The following is a 23502-nucleotide window of genomic DNA, read 5'->3' on the forward strand; positions in this document are numbered from 1 at the left end:
ATCGTTTAGACACGCCCACCAGGCTTGGTTATCAATTCCTGAGATGCATTGACCCACTCCTCCATCTTCTCGTCATCCCCGGATTTATACTGCGTCCGAAGAAAGATGGGTACAGTGTTACCAGATTCCAATATTTGCCATGCTTTCTGGCGTAGTTCGCCCGACCGCCAGGGACGAAGGATCACTTCGATCTCCTTCGCGGGGTATCTCATCCAGATCAGTAAATTGTCGGATGAGCCGGAGGCGCTGTTGATTAGGGGACTCTGCCGATGTAAAGTCCCAGTATCTCTGCGAAATATCAGTGATCTTTCTGCGCAAAGTAATTTGTAAGGGAAACGGGCCATCATGTATTGCTCAACGGGCAACTCGCCCCATTTTGGGACATATCCTCGGTCGTCATTTAACATGGCGAGGAGAAGTGGGTGTCTTGGAAGTGGGGCGGGAGGGAGGTTAGACGGGAGGGCTTAAAGATACAGATTAGCCAGTGGTAGTTCAACAGCTAGATTGACGCTTTGCATCGGAGCGCCAATGGCCAGAGGTGAGAAACTATTGACCAGCCAAGGCCATCATAGAGTTACAGCTTCTAGGGTAAACAGAACCTCTGATTGATAGCCAGATTGCAAAGCTGTCTGGCTGCTGGGCCTTCGATCATAAGTAAAAAGTATTGACAGAAACCTAACGTGGTTCTGTACGTAAGTTTGGTGGCTTGTTTATACGGCCGTATCTCAGCACAAATAGATTTTGAATTTCGTTATGCTTCTTCGAAAGGATCCAAGCACAGGCCATAGGGTGTGGAGAACGGGGCTTCTCGTCCGCTCAGCGGTAGGTAACCCACATAGTGTAATGTCAACTCTTAGTGCGCCCTAGGATTGAAAATGCGGTCAAATTTGATCCTAGAGTGAGCAGGGGTGAAATCCTTACCTTCCGGCGCACCCATACCGGGAAACGGATATGGGTGAGGATGTCTGGAGACAGGGGTGACAAAAGGCAAGGCGGGGTGAATGTGGGTGAGAACAGGTCGGGAATCTTACCCAGATCACCCACTAAGCAGTATTCCGACTCGTTATGACTAGAGTTCGGCAAAAATCAACCCATATGGCCGCCACGGTGGCTGGGAATTAGAGTGTAGAGCCAATCGCTTATCCGCACCTCTCAGTAGCTTAAACAAAAACAAACCTTATCCTACCTATAGTGTAAGGAAAAAAGGAGTTTTGCCAGACTGCCAGGATGCACAGCGCATGTATTCTTGACACTTTTCGACAATCCCTATTTTCATTCTATCATTATTGTGAGAATTGACTCAACTGACTCGGCGGATAGTCAAGTAATATCTATGTCTTGCATCCTGCCACCAGATCAATTCTAACGCCAACCTATGCGACGTATTCAGGATGGCAGGCTTTCCGGGATAGTTTGCCTCCAGTCATGGTCACGCAGTCAAGCCACCTCATGATCTGCAGGGTCCTGTAGCCCTGATTGTTAGATTACAGTAAATGCATCATTTGTGGAGTTTTTAGACGTGGGAGCTCTATGGGCTGGGCTCTAGTGGCGTCTGCGTGGCGTTTAATCTCACGACAAGATTTGGCGAGCACCTCGTGTTTCTCAGCTGCAGCCTTGTCAACAATTTTTACACAAATACCCGTCGTCACCATTAAATGGTGTCCAGAACTACTATCATTAGACTTTACACTTCTTACTCACACCATGATGGTCACCTCCAAAGATATGGACAAGAGAAGAGTATACTCAGCTGTCCCTGTGGCTCCCGATAGAGGAACAAAGAAAATGCAGGGGCGCATCCAGGAGATTCTCATCGCGTTCGCTGTTATGACATTACCAATGTTGATCTTCTCCGGTGTTCTGCTCGGCTTGGTCTTTCATTATCACATCAAACAAAACGACTTTGTCTCTAGTGATCTAGCATTTGACTCCGACCAGAATAATCCAAACGTCTATTTTGTCCGGATAAGTGCAACCACACTCACCACCGTTGCTTCATGGTCTAGCACTATCGCTCCAATATTGGTTGGCTTCGGCGTCGCCCTGGTGTCCTACCCTGTCGCGAGGGGTCTGCTGACGGCCTCGGAAAAACATGACGTGGCGCAGCTACCAACACCGTTCCAGCTCTCGTTAATTGTCCGCATGATCTCGAGCGGCTCATTTTCTGCCCTTTGGAGCTGGTTGATGTATTCATATGGCTGGAGAGGAAAGCGCCAGCGCCAAGGGAGTGCGATAAAGAGTGTGACGACCGTATTGACCCTCGGTATTGTCTTAAGGTGCGTGTTTTTCAGTCTCTAGAAACACTATTGAGTTGCTAGTTTAACAAGGAAGTAGCACTCTTGTCATTGCCACCGATACTTGGCTTCACTTCAGTACCAAAACCGTCAACTTCATCCAGCCGTACGCAAACTCTGACGCCTCGGGTCTTGGATTCGGCATGTACGAGAATTGCACAAACGTAGACAGCAGACTCCTCAGCTGTAACCTCAACAACCCTGCCTCAGGCGATGTCCTACTTAACGTCGATCCGATGAAAGTTCTCTCCAACATTTCAGATACAATGACAGTCCCTGTGTTATCTGTGGGTCAAGATCAGTACGCATACGTCGCGAGCCCGGCAACACCTCGCCTATCGCTTCTCGACTACACCGTCTCAACATACGCTATACATTCGCAATGTTCTCCAGTTACTTCCCAGTGCACAGACCCCAATAATGTCCCCGGAGTTGGCACACCCTACAAATGCCCATTTGCGTTCCAGGGGACCGTCAACACAGCCGTAGGCGCGTCCAACTCCGTCACCATGGCCTACTTCACAGACTCCACGGGATCTAACAATAACACCGATACAACCTTGATTGACAACCCCTACTACTACTCCGCCATGATCCTAGCGAATATGCGCAATCCACGCCCGTTAACCCTGCAGAACGATCCGGAGGTTCTGTCCGGTGGACACGGCGGTGCTACTATCGTGGCACTGCGCTGCATGTCCACCGTTTACGACGTCGAATACTCTTCAGTCAACGGCACTATCAAGAATTGGAGGTCTAGCAACTCCAACCGTTCAACAACGCTTATCGTGCAAGGCACACAGCGCCATACAAACGTCGGGAACCCAAACCTCATTCAGGCCGCTAGCATCGCAGGGCTAAGCAATTCTGCACAAGAAATCGCAGATCAGTTCGCACTAGCATATAGTCAAACCGCCTTGGCAGTCGCATCCGGCGCATTCGAGCCCCGTATCGCTTTGGCGTCTCAAGTGCGAGAACAGATTCTTGTTGCACGCGTTCCCAAAGCGCCACTGTTTGCCCTGATTGCCACGAATCTGCTGCTTGTGTTGCTAGGCATTATACTCGCCATTGTAGCTCTGATAGCAAATCGGGGCAATACAGGAGAGGTACAGGCGCGTCTGAGTATTCCCGCATTAGTAGCGGCACTGTTCGAAGTAAATAGGGCAAAGCCTGTGGAGGAGGTAGAGGATATGTTTGAGGAGAGGTATGGTGAGCAAGGACCGCGGATTGGGGTTGCAAAGGAAACGGAAGGGGGTTGGGTGTTTCAGAGCTGGCGTCCAAATTGATTGGATGTGGTGGGTTGGCATGGGTGCAAATTTTTTTTTTTTGCAATCGATTTCCATGGACTTAATTATCAATGCTTTCATTCCATACGCATGAATCTCTTTTAATCCTGTCCATTGCGCACTCAACCCTCAGCCACAAGATGACATTTTCTTTACGCAAGGTGATATGTCATTCTGCTGCGTTTTCTAGTACATACGACCATAGGGTGTGGAGAACAGGGCTTCCCGTCCGCTCAGCCGTACTTAAGCCACACGCCGGCCAGTTAGTAGTATGGTGGGTGACCACATGCGAATCCTGGCTGTTGTATGTTTTTGTTCCTTGTTTTTTGTCATTCGTTGGGACGTCGTCTTCAGCCCCTGAAGCGCTCACGTGGCCCCTCGGTTAAACTTTCCCTCTCTCCCGCCGTCCTTCGCTTGAGTCCCAAGCCCTCTGTTTGCTTTTTCGGGGGACTGGACTGATCCTGATTGGGGCTTGATTACGGAAGATAGATTCACCGTGGCCACGATAACCGTCTGGTCTGGTCTTGGCTATCTCCTCTCCTTAGGACGTAGATCCTGGCCAACGATGAGGTACAGGAACGAATGCCTCGCTCCAACGCAAATAAACACAAGTGAAGAGTTCTCCCATAGCTGCACATATGAGGTACTTCACCAATTAGAAGTGAATTAGATTGGCTACGTTTTTGTTTTCCCGGTTGGACCGGCGCCGTGAAGAGCCTTAGGATTCACATCCGCAAAATATGTAATATTTGTAAGGGGCCGGTTACGGATGTCCCCATGTTCAACGTGACAGGACGTTTGGTCGTAAGGATAAGCTTCAGGAGCATCTCCGAGCTGCACAAAGGAGCACACTGCAACATCAAGGGAACAAGTGCTCGTGTCTCGACGGGTAGTCGTCGGGCAGTCAGAAGTCCTGGCCTTGAGATAGTATGTCAAGTGTGTACTCTGTGAAAACAACAAGATCGTCAATTTTGGAGTTGATGGTACGGACATGAGGGACCATCGATAGTCAATACTCATCGGTCGTGACGTCCAACCCTGGTACGAGAGGGCCATTTTCCCTCGTGCTTTCCTTTTCCCTTTCTCTTGTGCTTGAATCTTATAATGATGTTTGATAATTTTATTTAATAATGTTTGGTCGGCTAGCAGAATTACGGGAATTAATGGTAGCTCAATAACAGTGAGCACATAACTCGTATAATCGATGAAGTCGCCGGCGATTGACAACTAGGTACAAGTGGAGGCCGACCGGCGTGAATTGAACCGTATCACCCGGCCTCGGACAACTCTGGGTTTTCTCAGTTCTCTCCAGACCAGGTGAATCCTCAAGGATTGATCTGGTCCCCACGTAGAACTCTGAGTCTCGTCACTGTCGGATTGGCTCCATGTACGAGCAACAGATGGGAAGAGAGACGAAGGAGATCCCTCACGCGCGTTCCTTAGTGCAAAGCGCGCTAGAGACTCCACAGTCCCGCGGTCCCTAGGAACAAAGTGACAGCCATAGAACTGAACGATCTCGGAGGAACTGAAACACTCCGTCAAATTCATGGTTTGGAATCTTTCCACGATGAAGTCCATGCTGGCTAGTGCATGACAGCTTGGTGTGTTTATCAGAGACGAGTACAAGCTTCCATAATACTGCAATGTTCCCCGATAGCCTCCGATACCAATGAAGAACCTCAAGGGCTCTTGACCTGGCAAGCGCAAATACTCGTCCAGAGGTAAGTTTTGTAGCCGAATGGCGGCAGCCTTCTCCGGATCATTCCTGCTTTCGAGGAGAGAGCAGATCATTCCCGAGATGCAAGCACCCTGTGAAAACCCGATGATCCCATGAATCGGTCGTCCGTGAATATATCTTGCCAGAAATGAAAGCGAGTCCTCAATGCCCTTGTATCTGCTCACAGTATCCCGGCCGTACCACCAACCCATGGCTGTTGAATCTGATTCTTCCACTCCATTTATGGCGTAATGCAGGTTCCATTCATCTTTCTCCTCGGCGAAGTCTGCATCGAATCCCAGTGGGGGTTCGAGGGCTATGGGCGCATTAGGGTATAAGAACTCAATGCCCCCAGGAAAATCGGCGATAATCTCAGGAGTAACCAGATCGTTGATGCGTTGGGATATTGGACTTGACTTTGCACGAAGTTCGGTTCTATTACTCGCGAAGCCTGTAAAACAATATCCTTGTTGTTAGTAACAAGAACAAATCATTCAAAAATAGATCTGGTCATAATATCACCATGAAGCATCAGAACTCGGAATTTCTTCGCGCCGTAAGGCGTTTTAGAATCCATATCCTTGGACTGAGGGTTTGTTGATGGCCAGGAAGTAGATAGCATAGCCGCGACCGGAGAGTAGTCCCTAGTAATGCTGCTATCCTATATGTAGCCCATCATTTCGGACAGTTCGAAGTTTCGTTTATCTTCTCAACCGTCAGACGTGCAGATCATGGCCAAGTTTCTAATACCAATGGAAAAACCTACGGGCAATGGATGTTGATCGTGCTCAGCTGAGTGAATGACCTTTCTTGGATCCGCTCTCTAGTTGACCAAAATCCCCATTATTACAATTAAATCTAGGTAATTTGTGTTACAGTACGTCGTACATACTGTACAAACGAGAGAAGATTTATTTTCAAGAACGGTGGGTCAATAATTAGCCACACAAAGTCTAGGGCGAATGGACCCGTCGTGGCAAGCTTGCTGAGCACGATCAATCGAAACACAAATTCACTCCGCAATTCCAATACCCAAGCAATTGCGAGTAAATAATATAAGAAATAATTGTGCATGTTCGCATGTGTGAGGCTTACCGAGGAGGGATGAAGTTTATGTTATTTCCACGAAGCTGGCGAACGCATTCGAGCGCACTTCTCTGATAATCCATAGCTCTCATTTGAAGTTGAGGGCACATATGTACCAACTTGGCGTATAGAATAGTCGTGACGATCACAATTTCCAACCTTACAGGTCTCGGTCAATTCATTCATGACCCCTACAGCCCAACAACACGATAGCTGTGTGGATTTTATATTGGATGGCAAGAAATACATGGCCTGGCGCGTAGTGTGACGTGGATTTGGGTTACAGAACCCCTAAGTCGCTTTTGGACACTGCTTGGAGATGGAGGCTGTCTATCATTACACTAGCGTTCATGATCGCGCCATGTAGCATTGATGTTACCGCGCATTGCGCCAAGTTTGCCACGGAACCTCTCCTGTAGCCTCCGAGGACAATTATACCGAAAACAACACATTTGACCAAGAGAACCACGTATGCCACTTAAGGTCGCTAGCCGAGACTTTTTTGATTGGCCACATTTTGCACTTGTATTATAGCGCCTCGGTGATGATTAAATTCGCAAGACATAGTTTGCATATTTTATTGCCCATGGGGTTTAGTCGCTCGTCTCTCATTTTTCTCCCCATCTCAACCAGGGGAGCAATTATTGCAGTATCATGGTGCTCATTATCTGTTGAGGTCACGCGACCGATCAAACTATTTAACATGTAACTTGATTGGTTTGATGAGAAGATTCCGCCAACAGCGAGGTCTGTACGATATAACATGCAAATGCAGAAAATAATTAGATTGAGATAAATTTGAAGGACTAGGTAGTGTATACTGATATTGTGAGGTACATGTTACATGGTATATACTAAGACAGAAGCTGTCTGGATCTCCTCATCGATGGAAGTTTCTCTCACGAGCCGCCCAAACCTTGTGACCATTAAACTCGCAATGAGTCACAGGTTTATTAAAGTTAGCTGGGTTTGAGATCCATGCCATCGCACACAAGAATTCCTCTATGGATTGGTCTACTTCACTTGCTTTCAATTGAGCATCATCCCATGAGACTTCTAAGAGAAGCTGATCACCAGGGAGAAGCGTTGGAAACCAGACCAAGCCCAGATCAGACCGACTCAAGACTTCGAGCATCTCTGCCGAAGGTGTGGATTCTGTTCCAACATCCTCGTTTGATAGAGGCGTGGGTAGCCAGTCAAAAAGTTGACGCCGAAGAATATCACGGACTGCAGCCACATCTGCAGCCCCGTGCACTGTGTCTTGTTCCAGCGATCGGCAAATAGCACCTAGAGGAGCGTGGCAGTAGCGATCAATATCTCGCTGCTTCTCTTGCATGCGCCTTAGGAACTGCAATGTTGTCTCGCCGGGTTGTATGCGGACTCGATTAATTGTCTTCTGGAAAGTTGGGCCACCAATGTCCAACGGGCTTGCAGTCGGCGGAGCCAAGGTAGAATCATCTCCAGTGGAGGGCCACGATCGGCCTGACTCATCACTCACGAAGACAGCCTCCTCTGCTCCGGTTTTGTGAATATTGAGGAGTGCGCATGCAGCCTTGGCCACCATGGGCGGGGATATCTCCCAGTTTGACTTTAAGGCACGAATAAATGGCAAGTGAATCTTATGAAAGAGGCCCATGGTCCCGCAGCTGTGGTCACCATCTAAAGGTACACGCTCTCCAGGTTGAGATGCCGAACCGTCCTCATGGCACCAGTCCTGGTCGTCGCCTTTAAACCATCGTGGGGCCCGTTGCTTGGGCCAGAAACTTTTCTGCATCGAACCCAATCCTCGTAGCTGTCTTACATGGAAGTCCACCGCCTGCTCGGCTTCTATGCTTGCTCGATACGTTTGGTACAGCAAAGCAAAATCGTGGAAGGAGTACAGAGCAGATGGCAGATGCTTACCCCGAAGCAATTGGTTCAAGTCTTGGTACCATCGATGCATCACCATTCCATCGAACATGACGTGATGCATGTGCAAAACCACGCCAGTAGCGTTGCTATTGTTGATTGGCAAGACTGTGCATTTGAGCAAAGGGCCAGAGAGCTGGACATGATCGTATGTTGAATCATTCAAACGGTAGGTGGTAATTTCCTGAATGGTCGTCAAGCTGCTGCCAGTGGCAATCTGCCTGTCTAACCACCTATCACTTGGACGCATGACGATGTAGAGATGTAAATCCTTGTTGCAGGCGATGTGTGTCGTTCGAAGCATGGGATTCCGCTTGATCCACATTCTCAAGACGGCGAGTACCTCAGTACTTGAGCAAGATCGGACTACCAAAGAGTGCCGGTGGTTCCAAGAGGTTTTCCTTCCACCTTCAGTCATGAACTTCATGCAGTCGGAAACTGGAAGCATATCCTCCACATCATCCCACTGGAAGCCCAGCGGTGCTAGATGCAAAGCTGCTTGACTCTTGGTCAATTCCATCCCCTCCTTCTGTCCCTGGGGAAGTTTCATGTTTGAAACAACTGCTTCATGATGGAGATGAGCTCTTGGGCTTGTTGTGCAATCAGCGAGCAGAGGCTTGTGTGCAAGGAAGTTCGATATCTTTGTGACGGTATTGATCTTCACAAGGTCGGTCATGCTAATATTTTTTTGCAGTCTTTTCCGGATCTGACTCGTAAACTGGATGAGAACCATGCTGTCGGCAATTGTATGGATTGAGGCATCGAAATCAACGTCGGAAGGCTTCTGACCGGAGCAATGTGCCCAGATTGATGCCACTTGTGACTCAAGTGTCTGCTGAGACGGCTCATCTTCCGTGGTAATCTTCTCAGTGAACTCGAGATAGTTCATCACCCATTCTCGAAGGACCGACTTTTGCACTTTTCCAGTTGTGGTGGTGGGAAACGTGTCTTGGGCAAGATCTCTTTGAACATCGAGCACCAAGGTAGGGGCAAATCTAGGGGTCAGCTCAAACAGTGCCATCGCTTTGAGCTCGTTTCCAGATAAAATCGACGTTCCAGTTTGCTGGACCACAGCAACGGGGACTTCGCCGGCAAGTTCATCCGGCACTCCAATGACATATGCCTTTTCAAGCTCAATTAGCAATCATTCACATAAATGACCGGGCTTTTTGGCACTCACGTTCACTCCTTCAGCTTTGCACAGGCAATTCTCAATTTTTGCGGGCGAAATATTCTCTCCCCCTCGAATAATGATGTCTTTGTATCTTCCGAAAATATAGACATACCCCTCTTCATCCATATAGGCCTGGTCCCCAGTTGCTACCCAGTTGACACCACATTCTTGATAGCATGCATCACTCTTTATGCCCATGTAGCCATTGAAGACAGGTAGACCTCCTTGATGAAGCTCACCAAGTTGGCCGCACTCGATAGGCAGCCGTTTTCCTGGTTCGCAAATCCTGATTTTGGACCCGGAACACACCCGACCTGAGGAAATGTCTCCTGCACCGCCAAGTTCCCAATCATTGATACTTTTCAAGTTCATCAATGTGACAACACCTTCAGTCAGTCCATACCCAACGCAAAGTCTTTTTGGTGTCAGGCCTTTGCATATTTCAATAATTCTAGGAAAGGATGGCGCACCGCCCAGTGTGATGGACTCCAAAGTCGTGAAGCCTGTCGTGGGCGTGGATGGATGTTCAGCAATTGCCTGGACCATTATTGGAACACATGGCGCATGAACAGTCGTGCCCTGCTGAATGGCACGAATGCTAGCGGCGGCATCGAAGCTGGGGCTGGGGAACACGACAGTAGCACCAGCCAGCCAGGCACCCAGACTGAAGGCGATACCAAAGATATGAAAGCTTGGGAGGTGTTGACATATATTGTGTCCTGGGGCCATTTTGAAGGCTTTCCCCAACTGGACCGCCGGTGCGCTCAGATTGACGGATGTTTGAGCGCACGCCTTGGGGCGTGACGTCGTTCCGCTGCTGAACAGTATCACTGCAGTATCTTGGGGACTGACAGCAGAGCCTGGGCACCAATTTGTGCTCTCTGGGGAGCTTTGCATTGCCTCCATCATCATGCGCCAGCCCTCCGGGAGCTGCCCGGTTGGGCCTTTGGATAAAACACATCGCAAGATGTCCCGTTTCTGTTGTTTTTGCAGGATTTCATCAACTTGAGCAGCCAAGGAACCAGAGGCCACGAGTAGGACATCTGCATTTGCTTGCCACAGAAGGTAGAGAGCTTCTTCCGTCTGTGCGACAGTGCGCGGATCCAAAGGTACAAATCGACATCCAAGGTGCATTGTCGCCCAGAACGCCAGGCACCATTCGATTTGATTGAAGAGCACTGTAACTACAGAGCTTCCTCTGGTCACACCTTGAGATGAAAGTGCTTCAGCCAATCTCAAGCTCTCGAGGTGCAGTTCTCCGTATGTTAAATGTTGGTTCCGTGGCTCTACAATCTCCGTTGTCTTGTCAGAATGGCCAGGAAGTTCCCACTGATGAAGTGAAATGACCGCTTCATGATCGCGGTATTTTTCGGCGGCCTGATATAACAAAGAGCTCAGATTCCCAGTAGGTGCTTCAAATCCCGTGTCCTCCGTCTCAGCGAGGCCAGGTCGTGATTGAGAGGGAATTCCCATGTTGTAGTGATCTTGTACAGTTCTCAGAAGGCAAAACGGACAAGGTTATAAAACTCTCTAAATGGCCCTCTCCACTACTCTCCTGATTCTTGTCAACTCGACCTCGGGTTTCACTCCTATTTTCCACGTGTTTTGTGTCCAGTATCTGGGCTGCCAACATCGTGGCATTACTCAGTACAAATCAATCCATTACAAGCAGGATTTAAAATAATACCTACGGCTCCTTACTTCGTACAGCGGAGACTTACAAGTTAGCGTAAAGTCAGAAATCACTACTCACTAACCCACTTATGAGTGGGTAGCAATGGGCCGCGGATCTGTTATGGATGTGGACTGATAGCCGCGAATAGTGCAGACTCACTTCCTCCACCTAAGGCCCAATAGTCCAGCTGAGCCCCTCAAAATGCCGGATCGACCCATTCTCAGAGTCGTCAAAAAATTTATTGGTTACATATTACTCCAAGAAATCAGATCTTGGTACGTAAAGTCAGATCGGCGGAACCACGAACGCAATGACAAAAGTATTGCGGGTACTAACCAGGAAGATTGGCTGCCGAACTATGAAAAGTACCGTATTTTCCAAAGTGTCTCAGAGGCACCTTCAAGTAGTGTACAGGGAATCATGAGCTCTGACCCGATTTCCCACACGGAGATACACGAAGAGTCCGCGATATGGTTTACTTTCCCTTAATAGTAAAATACCGCCTTGCAGATCGACACGCATTAATACCCTCAATTGCTCGCGCGCGGATGGTGGAGCGACCAACGATCATCCCGGAATCCTGTAAGCTTTTCCGATACACGGAAATAATCTCCGAGCTCGTTCTTGCAGAATTGTAATACACCCCCATAAACATTGACGGCCTGGCCACGAAACTTTCCGAATGCGCTATCGGTGATATTTGCTTCTTTTCCCAACAACTTGCAAGGACAAATACGCACGCCACACTGGAAATATTGTATCGACGCAGCCACCAATTACCATTAGTTGATATCTGATATTGGCGTGGTCTTGTTGATGGGGTAAGTAGCTCGATTGATCGGCTTTGATTACCAGGTCTTTGTGGGAGGAATTTGCGCCTAAGCAGATCATTTGATGTCCCTAAAAAATCTCTTTCGCAACTCGCTCACTCCACGATAGCTAGGGATGTATATAAACAGATTGTAACCAAGACATGCGTCAAGAACTGTATAACGTCGACACCAACTTATGTAGCCGAATGTTCTACAGACCCAATTCAAGTCATCTAATGTCCATCCAATGGGGTGTTGATCAGAAAATTAATGCCTGAGTTTTAGTCTAGTGAGGTATCTGAGTATTTGACCATTAATTGGATGTTTTCAACACGAGAACGCCTTTTCAACCTTCTTCCATTTCAGTCATGACACCTTTTAGTTCCAAGTAACTAAATGTGCGGTCATGCTTGAAGTCTTTTGAGTCTATCTTTAGGTTATGGTAAATAGAATCAGTGCATGGTGGGACACGCTCTATGGCTGCTTTACAGAGTGGAGAACTTGACTATTATCGCTTTTCTTCATTCTTTGTTTTCGCATTAAAAGACTATACCTAAATATTTCCGAAAGTCTCGCACGGGGTTAAAAGCAGAAAAGATAAGACTTCACCTCGGGCCACATATATACACAGATACAAAGGCCGTTTCGCGATATTTCATTTCAAGGGGCCTTCGCTCCACTCTGCACATTGCTCAAATGTCCTTCCCGATGTTTCAGCTTGAGCATAATCATCAAGATGGTAGTTGATACGCCACCTCGTATCCAGAAAATTGACATTCTGAAAGAGATTTATGCGCGTTGGCAGGATCCGAAAGCCAGGCAGCAGCGCACATAAATTCAGCTGTCACTTGATGCACTTCACTGGGTGTAAGAAGGGTATAGTCGTATGTGACGTTCAAATGTAGCAGGTTACCATCTCTGAGGAAAGGGAACCACACAAAACCCAGATTGCTCCGACTATCATCGTGAATGAGCTTCATTGTATCGGTCTCCTTTTCGCTGTACTGTTCGAGAAGCCAATCGAAACTCTGTCGGCGATAGATGGTATCTATGAAAGATACGTCTGCAGCACCCTGCTCGCCGTCTAGCTCTCTAAGGTTCCGGTGGATGTGGTTGAGTGGAGTGTGCGCGTAAATTGTGAGTTGATCTTGCTCATTCTGGACACGTTGCAAAAGTTGAACAGCAGTCTCCGCTTCTTGGACCCGAATACGGCTGACAGTATAGGTCATGGTTGGGCCGTCAACTTCTAACATGTTGCCTCGGTGGCTATTTTGAGCGTCGTCGGCGAGCGGCCAGGTTCTGCCAGACAAAAGGTTGGTGAAAACTGCTTCAGCTGCCTTGGTTTGCCGGATATTTACCAGTGCACATGCAGTGATGGCTATTATGGGTGCAGTTATAGCGAATTGGGACTGCATGGCCGCAAGTTGGGGTAGGCGTATGTAGCAATTGGTCCCCTGCAGCCCACAAGCCTTATCCACAGATTTCAGTGCCAGATCCGCAGGTTCCTGAGTATCACAGGATGCTTCCTTGCTTATCGATACATTTGGAGGCCACAGGGTATTGGGGACAGAAGAGATGCCCCTTAGTCGAGAGACTTGGAAATCAACTCCTTCTTTCGCAGACTTGGAACCACGGTATTCGTAGTACTGTGTAGCGAATTCTTCATAATCATGAAACTGCAGAGAAAAGTCCCCTTTCTGGTCCAAGAGGGCTTTCAAATCTTGGATCCATCGGATCAATGACAAGGCATCATACAGACAATGATGGATATGCATCACGAAACCATAGGCAGCGGGTGTTTGGGCCTTGACGATGGAAATCTTAAAGAGTGGGCCTGTACCATTCACATAGTCGTAGTCGGGGTCGCCGAGTCGGTAGCAGATCACAGCTTCCATGTCCTCGACATCACCGCCGTGAATGATATGGTGTTTAAGCCATCGCGAATGATGTCGCATGACCACGAAGACCTCGAGATCGTTGTTGCATACCATCGAAGTGCAGCGCAGCAGGGGGTGTCGGGCGAACCAGGAATCTACAACGGAGAGCAGCTGTGGCTCAGTCATAGAATTCTCCACTGACCAGTTTAGACGGAAGTTCCACGCGGTCGGTCTGGATTTATCGCGAGAAAAGTTGCTGGCATAATCGGTCATGGGAATAACAGTCTCCACATCGTCCCATGTCAAGCCAAGTTCTTGAAGTTTAGCAATTATGGGCTCCTTGTAAGCGTCCTTGACGGACATCTGTGTGGACAGACGTTCATCCACATCCAGGCGGGGCTTCATATCTGTTTCATCGATGAGCTGAGCCTGCTGGCGGATAGTGTTGTGAATGGTGAGAGACTTGAACGTAAATTTCCACCCTTTCTGACTCGCAATATGAAGAAACTGAATAATCATCGTGCTGTCGGTGAAGGAGCGAATTGGCCGGTCTGGGTCAATCTCCTTTGTGGTAAGGCCAGACACGGCAGACCAACATGCTGTCAGCTCAGACAAGATATTACCAGATTCCAGTCCATTGATAGCCACTTGATTGAGATGCTCGATGACCCATTCTCGAAGAGTTGACTTCTGAATCTTTCCAGATGTCGTGGTAGGAAAGTTATCCTTGCCAAGATCATGTCTCAGATCTAGAACCATCGTAGGGGCAAATGAGCGCCCTAGTTCTGCAGCCACCATGAACTGGATGTCAGAGGCTGACATTACATTGATCTCCTTACTTTGGACTATAGCAATGGGCACCTCCCCTGCAACGGGGTCGGGGATGCCAACAGCATAAGCGACCTAAAAACGGAGTTGGTTAGTACATTCATGGGCGGTTTTCCGTATATCAACAAAACAACATGGAAACGTGGTCTTTCGAGAAAAATCCTTACCGAGATGTGGGGTAGCTTGAGCAAACAAGACTCGATCTTCGTCGGAGAAATATTCTCCCCACCACGGATGATGAGATCCTTATACCTTCCGAGCAAGTACACTCGACCCTGTTCGTCCATGTAGCCCTGATCTCCGGTGGCACACCAGTCAACACCATCGGTGTTGTATAAGCAGTCATTGTCCTTGGGGCTGGCATTTAAGTAGCCTGAGATGATCGGAGGGCCTCCTTGATGTAGCTCGCCAATCTCCCCGCGGTGAACGATTTCCCTGCTTCCGGGCCGGCAAATACGCATTCTAGCGGCCGCGATAGCCCTCCCAAGGCACACATTACCGTCTGTCATATACGAGGTAGTGGAATGAATTGGGTTAATTAGTGTTGCCACCCCTTCAGTCATACCGTACCCGGCGGTTACTCGCTGTGCTCCCAAGGACCTGGATATCTCCACCACCTCTGGGGCGATAGAAGCTCCGCCGAGAATGATATGATACGGAACAGCCGAGAGATGCTCTTGGGATGCTGCATAGACCTTCATGGCTTGCGCCATAGACGGGACACATGGCACGTGGGTTCTTGAATTGGACCTGATCGCGTCGAAAGACGCTGCGGGATCGAATGTGGGACTGGGAAAGATCACAGTGGCCCCAGAAAGCCAGAAAGCCAAAGTCATCACCACACTAAAAACATGGAAGGAAGGTAGATGTTGACAAAGAGCTTGATCCGGCGTGATATCCCAATGATCTGCCAACGCAAGTGCGGGAGTCGTGATGGTGGTCGATGTGTGAGGACAGACTTTGGGGCGAGAGGTGGTGCCGCTAGTGCATAGCAACAAGATGACATCGTTCGCATTCAGAGACACATTAGGGGGCGATGATTTGGGCACAGTTTCCATCACCTGTGGCAGGGTGGTCCATCCTGGCCCGAGATCAGTGCCATTAGGAACCGATACGACACACTTGAACATCAGCTGATCAAGATTTTGGGCAAAAATCTTGTCAACCGCATTCGACATATCCTTATTGGATACGAAGATGTGCCGCGCGTGGACTTTGTCCAGGATGAAACGCGCATCATCTTCCCGGGCAAGTACACGGGGATCCAAAGGGACGAACTGGGCTCCCAATTTGACCGTTGCAAGGAAGGCAAGAGCCCATTCAACCTCATTCAGCATAAAGGCAGCAACTCGGGCACCACACTCGATTCCGGCTGCAGCCATGCACGCTGCCAGTTTCATACTGCCTTCTTGCAATTGAGCAAAGGACCATCGAACAGTGCCAATGCCGAGGAGGCCTTGATGCTGCGAGACCACGGCATCGCGATGAGGGTGTTGTCTTGCAAGTTCATCTAGCAACGTAATTACATCATCTTTGGGTACCTCCTGCCGGCAATCCGCGTCTTCGGCCAGGGGCCTCGACATGGTAGATTTCAAGTAGGGCATGATGCCGACCGTGAATATAGCTGTTGAATCAGGTGCACGCATAGAAGTCACTCACACATGAATGTGTACGTCTTTCAATCTGGGAGCTTAGCGACATGACTTCTCGTGGCCCCTTCTTTAATAGCCCTTGGATTTCTTTGTCGACCACACTTATCGATTCTGTCTCTCCACCTGGGAGGATCGCCACATGCCCGAACCCCCCCTCATTGTTAGTTGTATCTGTATACGAGGCGTGTGGGTAATCAACAGATCTCCCACCTAGGCGCTCAACTAGCGAATTTCTCAAACTGAAATCCAACTGAAGATCCGCCTTGAAAGCGGTGCACACCATTTGTAATTTTCAAGTAGTGTTTTTCCTATGTAATACCGGTACGAAAAAAATGAACGGATTGACTTTTAGATCCAGTCACGGCCCCCACAGGCTAGTAGAGCCCATTGTACAATTATTGTATCAACAAGTATCCACTGTGGCTCATAATGCTTTCCCCGAACTGGACACTGCTCGCGTGAAGTGGTTCGGCTGTCACGAAGTAAAGCTCATTGCCACAGAAGGGTGCAGTGCATTGACTGTTGATACCTGTAATTACCGGCAAGGTCCCGTTTCAAGACTATAATTGCCGATTAAACCGAAGCCAAGTGGAGCAACCTCTTGAGCTGAAGGCATAGTTCAAAGCGTACTCCTTACGTACCGATATTGAATTGCATGATGAGGTGGATAACCTGCAGGTCCAGATTATTATGTCGATGCTATGTCGCATGGAAAGTCAAAATTGATAAAGGGTATGATAAACAAGGTGAAGACACCAGCTCAGCTGTACTCCGTAATCCAGACGCGATGGCCGGGTGAAAAAAGTTTTTTCAATTAACCATTTGCAACCACTGGCCAGGTTGGCGACACTTTGACAGAATGCACTCAGCATCCGAGCTGCGACCATGCTCTCGCGACATGTGCTCCATTACAGACGAGGATCGGTTTGGACCGGTGGTCAACAATTGCGCGCACGACTTCGACTTTACGCTTCTGTTTGAGGAAGTTTTTTTCTCGATTTCACTATCTGCCTGCTTCATCCCTGTTATAGTAGCAGCTTTCTTTTATTCGCGTCGACAAATAGTCAAACTCCGGACTGGATGGATAGTCATTGGTAAGTTCATCGCCCATGTGATACATGTCCTTCTTCAAATCATTCTCGTGGCGTTCTGGGCTCTTCCGACCATTGCCAAAACGCATGCATCCTTAGCGGCCGCCAGTCTGGCCGCTGTGGTTGCAATTGGACTTGCCTATCAATCACACCAAGAACATTTCCAGACCGTTCGACCATCGAAAACAATATGTCTATACTTCTTCTTCGGCCTCTTGCTTGACATTCCTCGCTCTAGATCCCTATTTATGATTCATGGACTCAAAGGCATTCCGATTGTGTTCATAACTTGCATGGGATCTCGAGCTCTCATCCTCCTTCTAGAGGTTGTAGAGAAACGGCCATGGGTCTTGCCACAATTCCTAGAAAAGTCACCTGAAACGACGGCAGGACCTTTTAGTCGTGCTCTTCTTACATGGTTGAACCGTTTGCTGTTGCTCGGGGCCAGAAGGCCATTAATCATGAGAGACCTTTTCCCGGTAGAACGGCTAATGGCCCCTGATAAAGCCCCCCGTCGGTTCTCCTCCACCATGTACCAACGATGTAGGTCCCTCCATCTATGCTGGTACTGGGTGTTACTCCAGGATCTGTGCTAAAATTGACAGTTCTGGCTGCGACGCATCATAACGGCCAGTCACTCCTCCTGTTTTTGTCGAAGACATTCCATAGAGAAATTCTGGCCGGGGTCATTCCGCGTCTAGCACAAGCTGGCTTTACGTTGGCTCAACCGTATATAATCCGACGAGCAGTCATTTTGCTCGCTACCCCAGAAGCCCCTAATTCGCGTAATCGAGGCATTGCGCTGGTGGCTGCCTTTGCAATCGTCTATGTTGGCTTGGCAGTAAGAAGCTCCTTTTTCTTACGATGAGCAGAAATCATCAATGGCGGGACATCTACTGACCATTCGTCCAGATCTCTACTGCACAAGCTCAGCACAAGTCCTGTCGTTTGGTCGCGATGTTCCGGGGAGGCCTCGTTTCCATAATCTTTGACAAAGCCATAAGCCTTTCTGCAACCTCGCAGAATGAAGCTAGTGCAATGACAGCAATGGGTATTGAGATTGAGCGCATTGCAGCTGGGCTTCAATGTTTCCATGACACTTGGGGATCGTTTGTTGAGGTAACATTGGGCCTCTGGCTCCTATACTATCAGCTCTGGGCTGCTGATGCTGTACCTATCCTGATTTCCGTAGGTAAGCGATAGACTAACTCCGACCCAATTTCTGCTTGAGCCTTGCATCTAACTATATGGACCACAGTGTGCATTACAATGGGTCTAGTGCTATCAGTTGCCTTGTGCAGGAAGCAGACTTATTGGATTCTTGCAATTAAGACTCGACTTAGAGTGACGACCGAAATGCTGGGGACAATGAAAGGAATTAAACTGTCTGGCCTCGCCACTGTCTTCTTCACCCGGTTGACCGAGTTGCGCACCAAGGAAATCATTAGTTCTCGGGCATATCGCTCTTTTCAGATCCTTGCAACTGCTCTAGGTAAGTAATCCTATCTTGATTCTTCTATAGTCTAGAGAGAATTGACTCACTCGACTGCAGCAAATCTTAACCGCCTTCTGACCCCAGTCATGTCATTGACGGCTTATGCATTTCTTTCACGCCATGCCGATATTGGCATTTTGAACAGCGCGCGAGCATTCACCTCGCTCGCTTTTCTGGAGTTATTCGCAGCCTCATTTCTGCAATTCATCCAAACAGTGAGTGAGGTTGCAACAGCGATTGGATGCATTAAACAAATCGACAATTTTCTCCACTTGGACGGCCAAAGAGACTCACGGATCGTCGTACCAATACCCTTCTCATCAGATCAAGATATGGACCGGTTGAAGACCCCGACGAACAATATATGCTTGGAGGCACATGGATTATCTGTCGCATGGAGCAAGGATGCAAAAAATGTGCTGCATGACTTATCTTTTCGTGTGCCCGAGTCTACATTAACTATGATCTTTGGACCAGTCGGATGTGGCAAAACCACGCTTCTGTCTGCACTTTTAGGCGAAACAAAAATAATCGCGGGTACTCTGCGCGTCAACACAAAACGGATCGCTTATTGCGCGCAGACAGCGTGGTTGATGAACGCGACCGTTCAGCAAAACATCATAGGGGATGGGACTTTTGACCCCCAGTGGTATCACACTGTTATTGAGTCGTGCGATCTGAGCAAGGATATATCAACAATGAGCAACGGTGATCAAACCAGGGTAGGGAGCAAAGGAATTTCACTAAGTGGAGGACAGAGGCACCGGCTAGTACGTTCACTTAAGCCTTGGCTCACGTTTGATTCTCCAAATCTCACATTTGTTTCGATATTCAGGCTCTTGCGCGCGCTGTGTACTCAAAGATTCGAGTTGTCTTTCTGGATGATATTTTCAGCTGCCTCGATCCAACGACAGTGCAGAATATTTCATCGCGCCTTCTTGGTCCCCAGGGACTTTTAAAACGTCATGGAATTTCGTTGATTATGGCTACCAGCTCCGGTAAGTGACCACAGGATCGCCTGGTGGGGTTTCGTCAAGGCAGGGATTGACGCATTTCTACCAGACTCGATGTTACCAGTCGCGGAACATATCATTGCCTTAGACTCCTCAGGGACAATATTGGCGCAAGGAAAGCTCAGCCAGGTGCAGGCACATATTCCCAAGTTTGCTGCAGCAAACAGACCAATCAACGAAGCTCCAAAGTTTCAAACTTATGAGGCCTCGCCACCAACATTTTCCGGTAACAGGGATCATGGTCAAATAGGAAATGAGTATGTGGCGGCAACCACTGGAGGTACCAAAGCCCTCAAATATTATTTTGATCTGGCATCCTGGCCAGCATGGGCCGGATTTTACGGCTCACTGGCAATTGTCGTTTGCATGAATACGCTCATGAGTGAGATTATCGTCACCTCGCAGCCTTCTGAATGCTAACATTTATTAGATATATGGGTCAAATGGTGGGCAGAGGATAACGACAAGGAGCCCTTTCGCAATTTGCACATGCGCGTGGGTATCTATTGGCTTTGGGGTATTCTCGCAATTGTATTCTTTCTAGTTTGTCTTTGGTAGGTCCATAGGGGACTATTGACTGTGGTCCGGTACTAATAGGAAATCAGGTTTCTTTTGCACGGCATCATGCAGAAGGTCATGGCCACGACACACTACAAGCTTTTGCGAACTGTTCTCGAGTAAGTTAAAACATGCATACTGCCACTCAGGATACCTAAACATGGGATAATAGTGCTCCAATCTCTTTTTTCACATCTACAGACTCGGGGAAAACATACAATTAGTAAGGCACCATTGTGAATTCTTTGATCTAGGTGATATATTCTGACATGTCTTTGATATACAGTTTCAGTCAAGACCTCGAGTTGATAGACTCAGAGCTCCCCATTATGCTACTTCTGGCTTGTTTCGGTAAGTCTATCTCTCAAAGCTGTGTAAAAAGCGACTTCCACCACAGTAAAAACTAACTGGTACTCTGGTGTACACACAGCGCTTTTCATGTGCTTGGCCCAATTAGTTGTCGTATGCGTCAATGTCAAGTACATGACCGCGGCGCTCCCCATTTACATCGGGGTATTCTGGGCACTGAAAGCATTTTGCACAAGAACTTCGCAACGGCTTCGGGTCATGGATATCGAATCAAGAGCTCCCCTCTTTTCCAATCTCATGGAAACAATGACGGGCCTGGTGACGATTCGCGCGTTTGGTTTCCAAAACAAACACCGCGAAATTAATCATCACAATCTATGCGAGACACAAAAGCCTTTTTACCTGCTTCTCACTACTCAGAGGTGGTTAACAGTGACGTTGGATCTGGTACTTGCCGGATTCGCGGTTGTTCTCATGGGCATTGGGGTTGGCACAATGGGTCAGATCTCACCCAGTTCCATGGGCCTGGCTTTGGTCAATACTATTTCGCTCGGGAGTTCGGTGAAAATGCTCGTTACCTACTGGACAGGTCTTGAGGTGTCACTGGGCGCTATCTCTCGTGTGAAGCACTTCATCGAAGAAACCACGTCTGAACATCTCCGAGACGAGACAAACTTGATTGAACGAGACTGCAAGTTCCAAGGGCCGATTCAGTTTAACGCTATTTGGGCGTATTACATGTGAGATACCATTTCCTTCGATTGGGATAATTAACTAGCAGCTAATTATGAGAGCGAAGGAATTCGCCTACACCTGCGATCAAGGACTTTTCATTTACTTTGGCAAGTGGGGAAAAGGTCGCCGTCTGCGGACGTACTGGAAGGTAGGCACACTTAATAAGTGAAATTTACGACTTCTCTATACCGTTAAAAGAGACCATTTTAACTTTGAGTAGTGGAAAGAGTACCTTGGTATCGACAATTTTCCGCCTAATAGAATTATCGCAGGGCTCAATCCAAATTGGTGGAATTGATATCTCGACCATCCCTCACGAACAGCTCCGGTTATCCATTATTGCTCTGGCTCAGGACGCTTGTCTAATGCAAAATAGCAGTATCCGAGAAAATGTCGACCCCTTCCGGAAAGTCTCCGATGGAAGTATCATAACCGTATTGAAGCGGACAGGCCTGTGGGAGCTAATTAAAGACCAAGGGGGATTGGACATGATCTATTCCGACGAATTCTTTTCTCATGGCCAGCGCCAACTGCTCTGCATGGCCAGAGCAATGCTGAGGGATGGCCATATCATAGTTTTGGATGAATGCACCAGCTCGTGAGTAATACCGCTCTCAAGATATATTATCTCTCAACTGCTAACGTGTATTTATGGTCATAGAGTTGATTCGAAGACGGATGAATTGATGCAGGACATTATTCGGAGTCACTTCAAAAGTCATACTGTTCTGGCAATAACTCATCGACTAGAGACGGTTCTTGACTTTGACAGGGTGATTGTGATGGAAAATGGCAGTGTGATTGAAGCAGGCTCACCGCGTGACCTTCTCGCTCGACCTAGTGCATTCCAGGATCTCTTGAATGGGAATGGCTCGGACGCTGCTATGGAAAAGGAAACCTGCGCGAATCATTGAGGAGATTTTATTTTCGACCATCTCACTGCACTGTCCCCCTTCGGCTAAATTTATCCTTTCGCTATATCTTGCTTAAACCGTCCCCTTGTTTTAGCTAGGGCTGTGTTCACCCGACTAGTGTCACCTTGCTGGCGTAGGGCTTGAAGGGTTGTCAGGATTGGTAATCAGTGTGATCTATTGGTACAGTGACCCTCTAAGCGTTCATCCACCTGATGGGGAAACGCCCAGCGACCCGTGCTTCATGCTAGCTCCTCATGGAGCTACGAACGCTTATTTGTTCCTATTTGATGCATCGCACCCAATTCCACGGCTGGTTGTCAAATCGGACTTACTTGACAGGATTGAGAAGCTTCGTTGTTGCCCAGAATGGGTCGCTTCACCGAACGAGTTGGATCGCCCTTTCAATATGCAAAATAATCCATATCTATAACTACTTTTCATACCGACCATTTTCTTGAAACGAGACTAACGCACTCCCGCTGGCCAGTCATCAATAAAAGACAGTCCTCGATCTATAAGGAGCATTTAAATATTAAACTCGACTCCTCGTATTTAGAATTTCATGGCTAGCATACTTTAAGAGAGATAATCAATTAGGTACGGATATAATTATACCGTGAATATTAATAAAAGCAACGGACCGTGACAGACTCTACTTGAATTTAAATTACGTAGGTCTAGGCATTACTCTGCAGAGTGATTTTACGTAAATCCCTGAATAGTTTCTATAGTGGGCAAAGCCTCGATTCGGCCTCGCTTCCCTTTAGTAGCCCACACGAGGAAGGTTTTATAGGTTTGGAGGCCAGGAGGGTTTTAGCTTCGAGATGCAGCTTAAGGAACCTAGAAGAGGGTTAGTTGAACAGTGGAATTCTACAGACTAGACAACAACTTGTTCAAGACTTTGAGTGTACGCAGATAGTCGCGCTCTATACGCGGCAGGACTGCCCGTCTGATTTCGGAGTTATCGAAGTCGCTTAGGTTTGCCACATTACAGGCGTAAGCCAGCATTGGGTCGTTTTTTGTTATGGTTGCGGTTCGCTTGAAGCAAGAGAGAAGCCGCTGCGGGGTGGGAGATAAA

General features: G+C 48.1%; 6 protein-coding genes across 6 annotated transcripts; 3 read left to right on the top strand and 3 right to left on the bottom strand.

Moving 5' to 3' along the window:
• Positions 1-1704: 1704 nt before the first annotated feature.
• N7473_003356 (uncharacterized protein) lies at positions 1705-3580 on the top strand (the record flags this gene model as incomplete). Its single annotated transcript, XM_057149296.1, has 2 exons — positions 1705-2276; positions 2335-3580. 2 exons carry the CDS (start codon positions 1705-1707, stop codon positions 3578-3580), a joined length of 1818 nt encoding a protein of 605 aa, XP_057012950.1.
• Positions 3581-4807: 1227 nt separating this feature from the next.
• Positions 4808-5919, bottom strand: N7473_003357 (uncharacterized protein; the record flags this gene model as incomplete). The annotated part of the gene is made up of 2 exons (XM_057149297.1): positions 4808-5748; positions 5820-5919. The coding sequence occupies 2 exons, from the start codon at positions 5917-5919 to the stop codon at positions 4808-4810; spliced, it is 1041 nt and encodes a 346-aa protein (XP_057012951.1).
• Positions 5920-7263: 1344 nt separating this feature from the next.
• On the bottom strand, positions 7264-10938 carry N7473_003358 (Nonribosomal peptide synthetases (NRPS); the record flags this gene model as incomplete). Its single annotated transcript, XM_057149298.1, has 2 exons — positions 7264-9414; positions 9472-10938. The coding sequence occupies 2 exons, from the start codon at positions 10936-10938 to the stop codon at positions 7264-7266; spliced, it is 3618 nt and encodes a 1205-aa protein (XP_057012952.1).
• A 1524-nt stretch (positions 10939-12462) lies between these two features.
• Positions 12463-16335, bottom strand: N7473_003359 (class I adenylate-forming enzyme family protein). The gene is made up of 2 exons (XM_057149299.1): positions 14825-16335; positions 12463-14732 (listed from the first exon to the last, which is right to left on the bottom strand). Exons 1-2 carry the CDS (start codon positions 16301-16303, stop codon positions 12684-12686), a joined length of 3528 nt encoding a protein of 1175 aa, XP_057012953.1. The 5' UTR covers positions 16304-16335; the 3' UTR covers positions 12463-12683.
• Positions 16336-17930: 1595 nt separating this feature from the next.
• Positions 17931-18962, top strand: N7473_003360 (uncharacterized protein; the record flags this gene model as incomplete). The annotated part of the gene is made up of 5 exons (XM_057149300.1): positions 17931-17943; positions 18006-18241; positions 18313-18592; positions 18659-18892; positions 18928-18962. 5 exons carry the CDS (start codon positions 17931-17933, stop codon positions 18960-18962), a joined length of 798 nt encoding a protein of 265 aa, XP_057012954.1.
• Positions 18963-19189: 227 nt separating this feature from the next.
• Positions 19190-22786, top strand: N7473_003361 (uncharacterized protein). Its single transcript, XM_057149301.1, has 11 exons — positions 19190-19665; positions 19731-19893; positions 19958-20290; positions 20339-20462; positions 20514-20585; positions 20639-20689; positions 20753-20817; positions 20897-21515; positions 21575-21658; positions 21731-22108; positions 22172-22786. The coding sequence occupies exons 1-11, from the start codon at positions 19228-19230 to the stop codon at positions 22422-22424; spliced, it is 2580 nt and encodes an 859-aa protein (XP_057012955.1). The 5' UTR covers positions 19190-19227; the 3' UTR covers positions 22425-22786.
• The last annotated feature ends 716 nt before the right edge of the window (positions 22787-23502 follow it).

Source organism: Penicillium subrubescens (genome assembly GCF_028828155.1).
Source record: "Penicillium subrubescens strain IBT 31985 chromosome Unknown utg000002l_segment0_segment0, whole genome shotgun sequence".
Lineage (NCBI taxonomy): Eukaryota > Fungi > Ascomycota > Eurotiomycetes > Eurotiales > Aspergillaceae > Penicillium > Penicillium subrubescens.